Source organism: Ranitomeya variabilis, chromosome 5 (genome assembly GCF_051348905.1).
Source record: "Ranitomeya variabilis isolate aRanVar5 chromosome 5, aRanVar5.hap1, whole genome shotgun sequence".
Classification (NCBI taxonomy): domain Eukaryota; kingdom Metazoa; phylum Chordata; class Amphibia; order Anura; family Dendrobatidae; genus Ranitomeya; species Ranitomeya variabilis.
In genome coordinates, this window is record NC_135236.1 from 248,124,594 (window position 1) to 248,140,270 (window position 15,677).

General features: G+C 41.2%; 1 protein-coding gene across 1 annotated transcript in view; it reads right to left on the minus strand.

Annotated features, from left to right (window-relative positions):
• Window positions 1-599: 599 nt before the first annotated feature.
• The window catches only part of TERB2 (telomere repeat binding bouquet formation protein 2), a 151,091-nt gene continuing 136,013 nt past the window's right edge, over window positions 600-15,677 (minus strand). The window contains exons 6-8 of the mRNA XM_077260979.1: window positions 11,322-11,401; window positions 1,934-1,999; window positions 600-796 (exon numbers count right to left, since the gene is read on the minus strand). Coding sequence (XP_077117094.1) covers window positions 654-796; window positions 1,934-1,999; window positions 11,322-11,401 — 289 coding nt within the window. The 3' untranslated portion in view covers window positions 600-653. The remainder of the gene's footprint in view (window positions 797-1,933; window positions 2,000-11,321; window positions 11,402-15,677) is intronic.

The following is a 15,677-nucleotide window of genomic DNA, read 5'->3' on the forward strand; positions in this document are numbered from 1 at the left end:
GTAATACAGTGATCACCGGTGACATTGTACAGATGAGCTGTATATACAGCGTCAGTGTAAAGGTAATACAGTGACGTTATACACAGGAGGTCTGTATCAAGTATACAGTGTATAGTGTCAGTGTATAGGTAACACACTGACTCACCAGTGACGTCTCTCGGTGAAGTCCTTCATCTTCGCTTTTCATCTTCATCTTCATTGGAGTAGCAGGGGGCCTAGGCAGCTGCCTGGTCTGCCTGCCCCTAATGCCGCCCCTGACTGGGGATAGAGCAAAGCATGAAATCCGCCCACAGAAAAATGTCCTGATACTGGTACTGTCACACCTGGAAGATCTTGCAGGCCCAGCTAGATTGGGCAGCTGTGTTGTCAATCGTAATACTGATAACCCAGCATTAGCCTGCCTCAGATTAGGCGATTACGCTGTCACTCACAGCATGGTGGAATCGTGATACCCATCCTTATTTAACACCAATTCTCTATTAAGTGAAATACCGTGTAAAATAGCACATCTTTATTTGGGAGAGATGTACTTTGATGAAGAACAAGTATTAAAAACTGCTAATTCTCACATTAATTTTTATTATGTGTTGCACAAAAAAAGTTAAAATTGAAATACATGCATAAACATTTAATGTGGAGGAAAGATAATTAACCTATTTTTTGTTGTGAACAGTTTTAATTGATGGAAAGTCGCTGCAGTCCCCATGAACATATAAAACACAATATTCTGAAGCATCAGGAATAAAATCATGCAGTTCTCCAGAGAATTTCTTCAGCTGGTCAATGGAAGTGTAACCTGAGAAAGGCCAAAATTAAAAATAAAAAAAATGTTCTTAATGATATGGAAATATTACAGTTTATTCACAGTATTTTCAAATATTTGTAGTTGGCAACTTATTTTGTTTTACCTATATGTTCTTCTGTTTTTATTATTTTTATTGTATTTTTATATTTAGAGAGGCTTTTTAGTTGATATTCCAGTTGATTTCAATGGCATTTTTGTGCCATCACTTGTCTTCTGTTTATTATGTTTCAATTGCTGTTGGCTAATTGAATGGACCTTATTGAAGTTGTTAAATACAAATCTGCAAGTTTGACCGTCTCCTATGGTACATTTGGGTGTTTTATTGTATAAAGCCTGTTTCAATTGTCAGTTTTTTGCATACGAGAACAACAGACTAATCCCTTCCCGTAAATGGACGTACCCAGTACTTTATGGAAGGGAATGACTTCCCAGCGTTGGTCGTACTGGGTACGTCAAGGCGATTTTGCGCTGTGTGCTCGCGATTGCCGTCGGGTGTTCAGTTAACATCATAGCTGACACCCAGCTCTCACTGCCAGGAGTGGTGCCTGCATCACTTCCGGCAGTTTAACTCTCTAAATGCTGTGATTGATATCGATCATAGCATTTAGAAGACAGGGAGAGGAAGGTGGCTCCCTCTCCCCTCTGATCGGCTTCATCGCGATGGCCCGTTCGTTGCCGTAGTTTAATGATGACCCCTTGGCTAGCAAGCTTGTTAGACCATGCACATATCATCATTTAATAAGCTTGTGTGACAGTGCACACAGTACAGTGGTTATGGATGTTTCCTTCTTTCATGCAGAATCTATGAGTCTATTGAATGATACGCGAACCTACTGTAAATTGAAACAAGACCCTACTATGAAGTATACTATGAAATAGAACAATTAAAGGACATAAAGCTGGCATATTGAATAAAAATATAAAAGAAGGAAAGAAAGCGCAACATATGCACATCAACCAAAATCCCCAATGATAAAGGTTAGTCAAAGGTTTACCTTTAGAGGTTGTGCATCCAGGCACAACCCTGTGGTAAACATGTGAATCAATAGAGCTGCTGCTCCAACCGGAGGATCCCCCACAGGATCCAGAACATGTTCATTAATTGCAAATAAAGTTCTTAAAACCTACTTTTCTCAGTCTGGACTGGATGTTCGCGGGCAGCGATGTAAGACCACCACAACCAGAAACCTCCCTCTTCATATTGAATAAAAAGAAATAGGAGTTTGTACTTAGACTACCACCAGCTTATTGTCACATCCCCAAAATACCATTAACCCACCATGACAACCTATGATTTCTCTCATAGGGTTTCTAACTGATAATTCATCTAGAAGAAAAAAGGAATAGCACTGTATAGATGAATTCAGGGTGCAAAGCCCTCCAAACAAATATCCATTTGTATAAATAATATAGAAGAAAAAAGGAGGCAGCACTCCAATAAATTATAACAAAATTGTACCGTACTTTATTAGCCCATATGGTGTGGCAGCATTTTGGCTGTGGCCAGTCTTTAATTTATCTAGATATGTGGCTACACATCTCCACCCATGTTACACTCAACTCCATGCCTACCTCAAGGATATCAATCAAATTAATAATAATAATATTTTTTTTATTTCTATAGCTCCAACATATTCCGCAGCATTTTACAATTCAGAGTGGACTTGTACAAACAAAGACTTAAAGGGAACCTGTCAGGAAGGTTGTGCATAGTAACCTACGCACAGTGTGAGGTCGACCTGTTATACTGAATAAAATGATACCTTGGTTGATGAAATCGGTCTTCTGGTTGTTTCTTAATCTTTATTTTCAGTTTTGTGTTAATGATATTCTTGTGCCCTAAGGCGGGGTTCATGTATCTGGTGCTCTGATTATATAGTCATAATGCAGACTGCTGACATGTCACTGCTCCCTCACCGACCTGCCCCCCAGTTTGCATAATGAATACCTAACATGCTGAATTAAAAAAAAATGCTTCTGCAGGCAGGTGCCATCCGTGGCACCTGTGCTGCAGCATAATCGCTTGATTACTGTGCATTTATTCCCTTTTGCAGATTTACTTGAGCGAGGTAAAAAAAAAAAGCCATGCCTGCGCAGTAACAGCTATCGGTTTGTATAGAGATCTGATAGCTGCTGTTGCGCAGGCACTGGCAGCGCCATCTTGCTGGAGAAAAAAAAAAAGTCCTCCACCAAGATGGCGCCACCCGCGAATGCGCAGTTGCAGCTCTAGGAGATCGACAGCTGCTATTGCGCATCAATTTTCCTACTGCGCCTATATCAAGGGGGGTTGGCTACAGTCCCAAGGATCTTAAATTTCTGAATAATATATGCAACTGTAGTCACAGGAACTTCAAGCTGCTTGGAGATGGTCTTATAACTTTTACCTTTAGCATATTTGTCTATAATTTTCTTTCTAATCTCCTGAGATGACTCTTTACTTCGCTTCCTCTGGTCCATGTTGAGTGTGATACACACCATGTCACCAAACAGCACAGTGAGTATCTGTAGCCCTATATACAGGCCCTGTAATACTATTGTAGGAACTCAACGATTCTGATAGCGTGGGGCAATGAACAGACAGAGACAGGTTTCTTTAGTGCAAATAGTGTATTTGTACAACAGCAATAACACCCAAAACAATATACTGATAACCCACAGTGACCTGCAATGAAACAAAATTCATATACAGCAAATCGGCAGAGTTCTTAAGGCAGAGTCCTCAGCAAGGTGATCAAAAGGTGAGTGTGACAGGTGACGTGATGCTGATCCAAAATACTGTCGGTGCAGAAAGAGTCAAATCCAGGTATGAAGTAAACACAGGGAAGTCCAGAACAAGTCCACAAGTTAATCCCAGGTGTGGCATGAACACAGGTAAGTCCAGAAACTAGTTCACAAGTTGATCCCAGATGTGGCATAAACACGAGTAAGTCCAGAAACAGGTTCACATTAAAGTATTATACTGGTGTTGTTTCCAACGGCTCCCACCGGAGGGAGTAAATTAAGGATTAAGTAGCAACACACAGTCCAGAAACATAGTCCAAAAACATAGTTCAAAAACACAGTTCTTACCAGGAGGAGTGAACCAAGGGTTAAGTTCCAAACTAAACAGACTAATGATAACATGGAGAGTGTAGCTTACATATGCAGAGAATGTCCAGAGCCAGAGGTAGAGGCACACTCAGAACAAGCAGCTGAGCTGAAGGGGAACAGAAAAAGAATACTCCAGCAAGGAAGCTGACACCTGAACCGAGTTTTAAACAAACGAACAGGAAGTAGGGCAGACAAAAACAGCAAACTCCATCTTAACAAAGGGCAAGATCATTCTCAAGGTGATTTGGAAAACCCGGAATACTGACATTACTTCCCCCCTAGAAACGGCCTCAGGACGGTCCTGGACCAGGCTTGTCTGGGTATCTACGATGAAACTGAGCAAGCTTCAGGGGAGCATTGATGTTACTTACTGGTTCCCAAGAATCGTTTTCAGGAGAGTAACCCTGCCATCTAACAAGATACTGAAGCCGGTTCCTATGAAGTCTTGAATCGATAATGTCCTGTACCACAAATTGTTCTTTGCCATCAACCAACACAGGTGGAGGGGGAGGTACTATATGTCCCTGAAATGTGTTAAGAGGGACCGGTTTTAATAAAGAAACATGAAATACTGGGTGTATCTTTAGTGTTTGTGGTGGCTTCAGCTGACAAGCAACAGAGCTCACAATCCCGGTGATCTTGAATAGACCGATGAACTTCTGTCCCAGTTTCTGCGAAGGAACACCCAATCTTATATTCTTGGTGGACAACCAAACCGAGTCTCCTACCTTATACATATGTGCCGGTTTTCGGAATCTATCAGCCGACTTCTTGTAACGCTCCTGTGCTGCGGTCAGGGAGTCTTTCAAAACTTCAAGATTATGTTGCAACAGCGCCACTCTGTCTTGATCTGCCGGTACAGAAGTAGCAACCGGAGACCTAGTCAAAATATTTGGATGATATCCCAGATTGGCAAAAAAAGGCATTACCTTCATGGAACTGCTCTGTGAGTTGTTATACGAAAATTCCGCTAAAGGAAGTAGCTTCATCCTGCAGATGACTGACGTAACAGCGTAGATACTGCTCCAAGGTTTGATTGGACCGTTCGGTCTGCCCGTTGGTCTGAGGGTGGTATGCAGGAGACAAGCAAACATTAATGTGGAGCGCAGAACAAAATCCTTTCCAAAACCTAGAGGTAAATTGTATTCCCAACTCAGAGATGATCTCATCTGGTACCCCATGCAACCGGAAAACGTTCTGAATAACCAGATCCACTGTCTCTGTAGCTGAGGGAAGACCGGTGCAAGGAATAAAATAAGCAGCCTTCGTAAAAAGGTCCACTACCACCAAAATAGTATTTTTACCGCCAGAGGTGGGTAACTCTACAATAAAGTCCATCGAAATAGACACCCAAGGGCGAGATGGTAGGGTAGCGGCTTAAGAAGGCCAGTAGGTGAAACACGAGGAACTTTGTACCGAGCACAAACCTCACAAGAGCGGACATAGTCATTCACATCTTTCAAGCAGGTAGGCCACCAAAAAAAACAACTTAAAAATTCCTTCATCTTCTGTACCCTCCTATGACCAGCCAATACAGAGTCGTGGACCAATTTGAGAATTCGAAGTCTCACAACCTCTGTGACATAAATACATCGATCTCTAAGCCATACACCATTCTGAAAGACAAGATTTGCATTGCCAGGTAGGGCAGCAAGAAATACGTCACCGTCATAGGCCAGCTTGATCTCCTCCCACAAGTCCCGGTCCTTGAGCACTCCTATGAAATTGGCATCAGACAAGATGGTCTTAGACGGGGTCCCTGGCACGGAGTCCATCGTGTGGATTCGGGATAATGCATCGGCTTTCCCATTAAGTGAACCTGGGCGGTACGAGATAATAAAATCAAGCTGGTTCAAGAACAAACTCCATCTAGCTTGTCAAGGAGAGAGACATCTGGCGGACTTAAGGAATTCCAAATTACGGTGATCTGTGAGCACTACTACCTGTTGAGTTGCTCCCTGCAAATGGTGTCTCCATTCCTTAAAGGCGGAAATGATTGCCAAAAGTTCCTTATCTGCAATATCATAGTTCAGTTCAGCAGATGATAACCTGCGAGAAAAGAAGGCACACGGGTGCAGCAAACCTTAGTCTCCGGTTTGTTGTGAGAGGATTGTTCCCAGTGCACAGTCAGAAGCGTCCACCTCCACGACAAAAGTCAGTGCAGGATCCAGATATGTCAATATCTGAGCTGTGGTAAAACAAACCTTGAGGCGTTCAAAGGCTTCTTGGGCTTGCGAAGACCATACAAACTTCTTCCCCTTTTTAGTGAGGAGAGTGATGGGACGGACAATTTCTGAAAAATTCCGGATAAAACGTCTATAAAAGTTAGCAAAACCAATGAATCGTACCTCTAATGTTTCCTGGTACCGGCCAATATATGATCGCCTGGATCTTGCTGGACCCCATATTCAATCCCTGGGGAGAAATAACATAGCCCAAAAATTGAATTTTGGAGCAATGAAATTCACACTTTTCGAGTTTGATGTACAAATGATTATCTCTCAAACGTCTGAGCACGGTCTTAACATGTTCCTGATGTTCCTGTAGGGAATTAGAGAAAATCAAGATGTCATCCAAGTAAATTACTACATAATGATCCAGTAAATTCCTGAAAATATCGTTGGCTAAGTGTTGGAAAGCAGCAGGAGCGTTACAGAGTCCGAATGGCATCACTAAATATTCAAAATGTCCATACCGGCATCTGAAAGCTGTCTTCCATTCGTCTCCGGGACGTATACGGAGTAAATTATATGCCCCGCGAAGATCTCATTTGGTAAATATTTTAGCTTGGCGAACTCTCTCCAACAATTCAGGAATTAGCGGCAACTGGTACCTGTTACGAATAGTTACCTTATTTAGCTCCCGGTAGTCAATACAAGGCCTTAGAGTCCCATCTTTCTTCTTTACAAAGTATACGGGGGCACCCGCTGGTGAAGAAGATGGTCGGATAAACCCCTTGGCTAAATTCTCATCTATGTATTCTCGCAATGTCTTAAATTCTAGAGCTGCTAACAGATAAACATGGCAGAAAGGAATCACTGCCCCAGGAAGCAGTTCTATGGGGCAGTCATATGGTCTATGTGGAGGCAGTTGGTCTGCCTTCCTCTTGTCACAAACGTCCGAGAATTCCTGGTAAACCTGAGGGAAAGTAGATACCTGTATTGTTTCCTCCAAATTATGGGTAACTGGAGCAGTTACTGTTGGACTGATGGTAGGACTACACTTGGTTTCCCAATTGATGTTTGGACTCTGTGACCATAACCAGGGAATTCCTAAAATTACAGGAAAATGAGGAGAAGATATTAACATAAATGAAAGGGTTTCCTGATGGTCTGGTTCCATCTTACACTTCAGAAGCACCATCTCCCGGTCTACTGGCCCAGAAACTAATGGAGAACCATCCACCGTTTCCATGGTGACTGGTGAGGCTCTTAGTTGTGTCTTAATACCATGTTCCCTGGCAAAAGAAGAATCCATGCATGAAATTCCCACCGGCTCCAGAGTCTATCATAACAGAACTTGATATCCACTGTCCCTCCCACAGAATCTGAATAGGAAGAGAACAATGTGAGTATTTCTTGATCTTTAGGGGAAGTCGACATCACTGTTAGGGGAACCATAGCATCTAGATGTAAACTGGTCTCCGAAACTTCTGACTCATTGTCCGTATTGTCATAATCCCCTACTGCTGCCAACACCTTGTTAGGTCGCCTGGGACATTTAGGACAATTAATGAGGAAATGATCCGATTGACCGCAGTAAAAACATAAGCGTTCACGAAAACGATATTCACGGCGTTCATTACTCTCACGTTTTTGTAGTGAGTCCACTTGCATAGGCACCTCCTCAGCCTCCAGCGGGTTCTTGCTGGTAGTTTCCCTAGACGGAAGAGCAAAATTTGTGATGCGATTTAAAGCTGCCCATTTCTCTTGTCTGCGTTCAGTTAGGCAGATATCAATACGCACACAGTGTTGTAAAAATAACTCAAACTCCTGTGGAGACTCTGAGCGAGCTAGCTCATCCTTGATTGTACTGGACAACCCTTTCCTAAAAATTGGCAATAAAGCATTGTTATCCCAGTTGGTATCCACCACTAACCTCTTAAATTCAGAAATAATATTCTATGGCTGAATGTATCTCCTGGCGTAAGGAAAGCAAAGCAGTTTCAGCGGTGGCACGGCGGTTGGGATCATCGAACGTTTGCGCCATAGCTGCCAGAAAATCATCCAAATTATTTAGACGGACATCGCAACTTTCAACCATAGAATTTGCCCAAGCCAGTGCCTGTGATGTCAACAACATAATAATACATAATACCTTAGATCTATCAGACTGATAGTAGGAGGAATGTACATCAAAGAATAATATGCATTGATTAACAAACCCGCGGAATTGACTTCGGTCACCATTAAACCGGAAAGGAGGCAATTTAGGCATACTGGTGGGTGGTGTATGCTGAGCAGGTGGTGTATCCTGAGCTATCAAGGTACATAAATCTTGGAGAGCCTGACCAAAAACACCTGCGCATTGTGGCCTGCCCGGGAGTCCATGTCTCTAATCTTATTTTGTACAGCCTCCATCTCCTGCTGCAAGGAGTTAATCATAGAAAACAGTTGGTCTACCCGTGTCTCTGTCATTGCCCCAGCAGAATCCTCTGTTGGCTGGAGTATCCTGTAATACTATTGTAGGAACTCGAGGATTCTGATAGCATGGGGCAATGAACAGACAGAGACAGGTTTCTTTAGGGCAAATAGTGTATTTGTACAACAGCAATAACACCCAAAACAATATACTGATAACCTGCAGTGACCTGCAATGAAACAAGTCCTTGAAACATATACAGCAAATCGGCAGAGTTCTTAGCAAGGTGATCAAAAGGTGAGTGTGACAGGTGACGTGGTGCAGATCCAAAACACTGTCGGTGCAGAAAGAGTCAAATCCAGGTATGAAGTAAACACAGGGAAGTCCAGAACAAGTCCACAAGTTAATCCCAGGCGTGGCATGAACACGGGTAAGTCCAGAACCTAGTTCACAAGTTGATCCCAGATGTGGCATAAACACGAGTAAGTCCAGAAACAGGTTCATATTAAAGTATTATACTGGTGTTGTGTCCAACAGCTCCCACCGGAGGGAGTAAATTAAGGATTAAGTAGCAACACACAGTCCAGAAACATAGTCCAAAAACAAAGTTCAAAAACACAGTTCTTACCAGGAGGAGTGAACCAAGGGTTAAGTTCCAAAGTCAACAGACTACACTGTGTGCAGAATTATTAGGCAACTTGTATTTTGATCACATGATACTTTTTATACATGTTGTCCTACTCCAAGCTGTTCAGTCTTGAGAGCCAACTACCAATTAAGTAAATCAGGTGATGTGCATCTCTGGTAATGCGGAGGGGTGTTGTCTAATGACATCAAAACCCTATATAAGGTGTGCTTAATTATTAGGCAACTTCCTTTCCTTTGGCAAAATGGGTCAGATGAAAGATTTGACGGGCTCTGAAAAGTCCAAAATTGTGAGATGTCTTGCAGAGGGAAGCAGCAGTCTTGAAATTGCCAAACTTTTGAAGCATGATCACCAAACAATCAAGCATTTCATGGCAAATAGCCAACAGGGTCGCAAGAAGTGTGTTGGGCAAAAAAGGTGCAAAATAACTGCCCATGAATTGAGGAAAATCAAGCGTGAAGCTGCCAAGATATCTTTTGCCACCAGTTTTGCCATATTTCAGAGCTGCAACGTTATTGGAGTAACAAAAAGCACAAGGTGTGCGATACTCAGGCACATGGCCAAGGTAAGGAAGGCTGAAAAAGACCACCTTTGAACAAGAAACATAAGATAAAACGTCAAGACTGGGCCAAGAAATATCTTAAGACTGACTTTTCAAAGGTTTTATGGAATGAGAGTGACTCTTGATGGGCCAGATGGATGGGCCAGAGGCTGGATCAGTAAAGGGCAGAGAGCTCCACTCTGACTCAGATGCCAGCAAGGTGGAGGTGAGGTACTGGTATGGGCTGGTATCATCAAAGATGAACTTGTGGGACCTTTTCGGGTTGAGGATGGAGTGAAGCTCAACTCCCAGACCTACTGCCAGTTTTTGGAAGACAACTTCTTCAAGCAGTGGTGCAGGAAGAAGTTGGTATCGTTCAAGAAAAACATGATTTTCATGCAGGACAATGCTCCATCACATGCCTCCAACTACTCCACAGCGTGACTGGCCAGTAAAAGTCTCGAAGAAAAAATAATGACATGGCCCCCTTGTTCACCTGATCTGAACCCCATAGAGAACCTGTGGTCCCTCATAAAATGTGAAATCTACAGGGAGGGAAAACAGTACACCTCTCGGAACAGTGTCTGGGAGGCTGCGGTGGCTGCTACACGCAATATTAATCGTAAACAGATCAAGCAACTGACAGAATCTATGGATGGAAGGCTGTTGAGTGTCATCATAAAGAAAGGTGGCTATATTGATCACTAATTTGTTAGGGTTTTGTTTTTGCATGTCAGAAATGTTTATTTCTAAATTTTGTGCAGTTGTATTGGTTTACCTGGTGAAAATAAACAAGTGACATGGGAATATATTTGGTTTTTATTAAGTTGCCTAATAATTCCGCACAGTAATAGTTACTTGCACAAACAGATATCCTCCTAAGATAGCCAAATCTAAAAAAAAAACACTCCAACTTCCAAAAATATTAAGCTTTGATATTTATGAGTCTTTTGGGTTGAATGAGAACATAGTTGTTGATCAGTAATAAAAATAATCCTCTAAAATACAACTTGTCTAATATTTCTGCACACAGTGTAATGATAACATGGAGAGTGTAGCTTACATATGCAGAGAATGTCCAGAGCCAGAGGTAGAGGCACACTCAAAACAAGCAGCTGAGCTGAAGGGGAACAGAAGCAGAATACTCCAGCAAGGTAGCTGACATCTGAAACGGGTTTTAAACAAACAAACAAACAGGAAGTAGGGCAGACAAAAACATCAAACTCCATCTTAACAAAGGGCAAGATCATTCACAAGGTGATTTAGAAAATCCGGAATACTGACAGGCCCACTCACTAATCCCAAGATTGTGGACACCTGTGATGCTAGTTAGTGGACACACCTTGATTTAACATGTCCCTTTTGTTGCATTATTTTCAGGGGTACCATCATTTCTGTCCAGGCCTATTTCATGAGTTTTATTTTTTTTAAATTCTGTGGAAGCAAGGTTGAAAAGCAATGTCTGACTTTCATTTGTTCATTTTCACAGATCTTTTATTTATTTTTACTTTTGTCAGATTCAAGGTATTTCTGTGACCTTTGTGGGTTTTTCTGTGATTAAACGAGGGGTACCAACAATTTTGACCACGTGTGTATGTTTGTTTTTTTTCACTTAAAGTAATAAGTATGGATGATCAAATCTAAAATTACAGTTTTACCTGAAAACATGTTATTTTCGGGGTACTTATGAAGGGTGTGAAGCTGCAGAGCCTCTGATTTTTCCAAATCAGCACTGGATCTTAACAGAAAACAATATTGATGTTAACATAAGAGATGTTCTAAAACGTGACACAAGAGAGCTTCATTTTTACAAATGTTGCAAGCATGTTCAAGAGTTAGGCCGGGGTCACACTTGCGAGTGTGATGCGAGAAACTCGCGCTAGTCTCTCACATAAATACCTGGCACTGCTGCCGGCACTCGTGACCGGAGTGTGTGGCTGCATAGAAATACATGCAGCTGCACACTTCGGTCCAACTGCCAGCGGCAGTGCCAGGTATTGATGTGCGAGTTTCTCGCATCACACTCGCAAGTGTTACCCTGGCCTAATTTTTATTTAAATAAATGAGAATTTTTGGATAGTGCTTGCAAATACAAGTAATTTAGCAATTTACTAATTAACATTTTCAGTTGTTTTTAAAATATTAACACACTGGATTCGATCAAAGCTTTTTCGCTAGAAAAATACAGCAAAAGCGCAAAATATTTGAGAAGTTGCAAAATTCTTGTGCAGTGGGGAGTTGCACAAAATTTTTGCAACTTTTGACGTTTCCTGACAGTTTGACTCAGCTTTGTCTAAACTGGCATAGCCAGGAACATGGTCTTGCCTACCAGTCAAATTCATCAAAAATGTCGGTGTCTTGTACACCAGAAATGCTAACACCCCTTAGTAAAGTGGCATGCACCTCTGAGTGAATTCAGCTACTTCTATGTAAGCAAGACTGGGTGCTATGCCACCCTTGACGAATCAGCCACTTTAACTTTTGTTTACAGCTTGTTGAGTTGGAGACCGACTAGTTCTGCCACACAACAGCACAATGCTTGACAACTCTTTTCTATTGAGCTTGTAAGTGCTGGTTTAAAACTGGTTTGAAGCTGGCCAGGATTACCAGGAAGCACTATTACCTACTAATCCTGGTCACCTTCAGTGTAGAGTTTATGAGCTAGACAGCAGCGATGGATTGTCTCCTATTCAATGAATTATAAACAAAATAAAAATGTTAATATCTCAATAATGGATGCAAATTTTAACAAGCAATAAGTTACAAAGGTCCTTCTTTTTTCAAGCACTCTCTGACATCAGTATAAAGTATGAAGATATATACACCTCTGGCAAAAATTAAGAGACCAAAAATGTTCAGTTTTTCTGGTTTTTCTCTTTATAGGTATATTTTTGAGTAAAGTGTAAATTGTTCTTTTATTCTATGAACTTCTGACAACATGTCTCCGAATTTCTAAGCAATACATTTTGTATTTTGTTTTTCTGAAAAGGAGAAATGGTTAAAATAAAAAATAAAAAAAAACATTGCTTTCAGACCTCAAATAATGCAAATAAAGCAAGTTAATAATTATTTAGAAACAACAATACTAATGTTTTACTCAGGAAGAGTTCAGAAATCAATATTTTGTGGAATAACCATGATTTTTAATCACAGCCCTCATGCGTCTTGACATGCTTTCCACCAGTCTTTCACACTGCTCCTGGCCCAAAAATGTAAGCAGTTCTTCTTTGTTTGATCGCTTGTGGCTATCTATCATAATTTTGATTACAATTCGGAGGTTCTCAATGGGGTTCAGGTCTGGAGATTGGGGTGACCATGACAGGGTTTTTTTGCAGTGGTCTCTTAATTTTTGCCAGAGCTGTATATATATCTAATATATAAAGCTGAATGTGTGTGTGTGTGTGTGTATGTATGTGTGTATGTCCGGGATTGGCATCTGCACTGTCGCAGCTACAGCCACAAAATTTTGCACAGTCACATGTCTGGACCCCGAGAGCATCATAGGCTATGTTGTGAGGTGAAATTTTAACCCTGCGCTTTCCAATTCACCAAACAATTTTGCCCCTATCTACATAATGGGGAAAAAGTGAAAGTAAAAGTGTTGGAGGCAAATTGACAGCTGCCAGATGTGAACAAGGGGGACTTAAAGAATGAGAGCGATGGCGCCCAAGAGTATATACCGTACAGTTGCTAAGGTGGGGCCCGACATGGGATACTCACCACACACTGGGATATGAACACACACACAAATTGCGCCACACACTACCACGTGCTTGAACACATATACTACCCTCAGCACACATTTCACCACACATACACCAACCTCGCTACATAAAAGTCGAAACACAAAAGTCACCGCTCAAAACTCGCCACCCGCAAAATTTGCCACATGCAAAACTCGCCACATGCAAAACTAGGCTCACGCAAAACTCGCCACACGTACAAAACTAACCTCATGAAAAACTCGCCACACGCAAAACTTGCACACGCGGGAAAAATTGCCACATGCACAAAAGTTGCAACACATGCAAAAGTTGCATCACACAAAACTTGCACATACTCAAAACGCACAACACATAAAACTCGCCACACGCAAAACTCGCCATTCGCAAAACTTGCTGCACACAACTTGCTACAATAACCTGTCACATGCAACTCGACACACAAAAAGTTGCTACACGCATGTCGCCACACAAAACTCATGTCACAAAAGTCGCTACATGCATGTCGCCACACGCAACTCAACACACACAACTTGACACATGAAACTCGCCCTAAAACACACACAAGTCTGGTATTATCCTTCAAAAATAAAAATCTGATTAGTAAGCAGACAAACTACAAGAGCAACAAATGTACCATATAGGAAATACGGCAGCTGTCAGTCACATGACCTGTCTATTATGTGTATGTGTGAGCTAATATATACTGCCAGGGGGGAGGGCTTCCTGTTGGCTGGGCATTTATCAGGCTGCCAATTTAGCTTACAAATACTGAGGTAAAAATACTGACCAAATAACGTGTGAACGAGGTCTAATACAGGAGGAGATGACGCACAGATATATACTATATACAGGGGAGATGACACAGGTACATACTATACAAGGGAGATGACACACAGGTATATACTATATACAGGAACAGATGACACACAGGTATATACTATATACAGGAGGAGATGACATACAGGTATATACTATATATAGGAGGAGATAACATACAGGTATATACTATATACAGGAGGAGATGACATACTGGTATATACTATATACAGGAGGAAATGACACACAGGTATATACTATATACAGGAGCAAATGACACACAGGTATATACTATATAGAGGAGGAGATGACATACAGGTATATACTATATACAGGAGGAGGTGACATACAGGTATATACTATATACAGGAGGAAATGACATACGGGTATATACTATATACAGGAGGAGATGACACAGGTATATACTATATACAGGAGGAGATGACATACAGGTATATACTATATACAGGAGATGACATACAGATATATACTATATACAGGAGGAGATGACATACAGGTATATACTATATACAGGAGGAGATGACATACAGGTGTATACTATATACAGGAGGAAATGACATACGGGTATATACTATATACAGGAGGAGATGACACACAGGTATATACTATATACTATATACAGGAGCAAATGACACAGGTATATACTATATAGAGGAGGAGATGACATACAGGTATATACTATATACAGGAGGAGATGACATACAGGTATATACTATATACAGGAGGAAATTACATACAGGTATATACTATATACAGGAGCAGATGAATTACAGGTATATACTATATACAGGAGGAGATGACATACAGGTATATACTATATATAGGAGGAGATGACATACAGGTATTACTATACACAGGAGGAGATGACACACAGGTATATACTATATACAGGAGGAGATGACACACAGGTATATACTATATACAGGGGAGAGGACATACAGGTACATACTATATACAGGGGAGATGACACGCAGGTATATACTATATACAGGAGCAGATGACATACAGGTGTATACTATATATAGGAGGAGATGACATACAGGTATATACTATATGCAGGAGGAGATGACACACGAATATACTATATACAGGAGGAGATGACATACAGGTATATACTATATAAAAGAGGAGATGACACAGGTATATAGAGGACGAGATGACATACAGCAGGTATATACTATATACAGGGGAGATGACATACAGGTATATACTCAATACAGGAGATGACATACAGGTATATACTATATATAGGAGGAGATGACACACGTATATACTATATACAGGAGGAGATGACATACAGGTATATACTATATAAAAGAGGAGATGACACAGGTATATAGAGGACGAGATGACATACAGCAGGTATATACTATATACAGGGGAGATGACATACAGGTATATACTCTATACAGGAGATGACATACAGGTATATACTATATATAGGAGGAGATG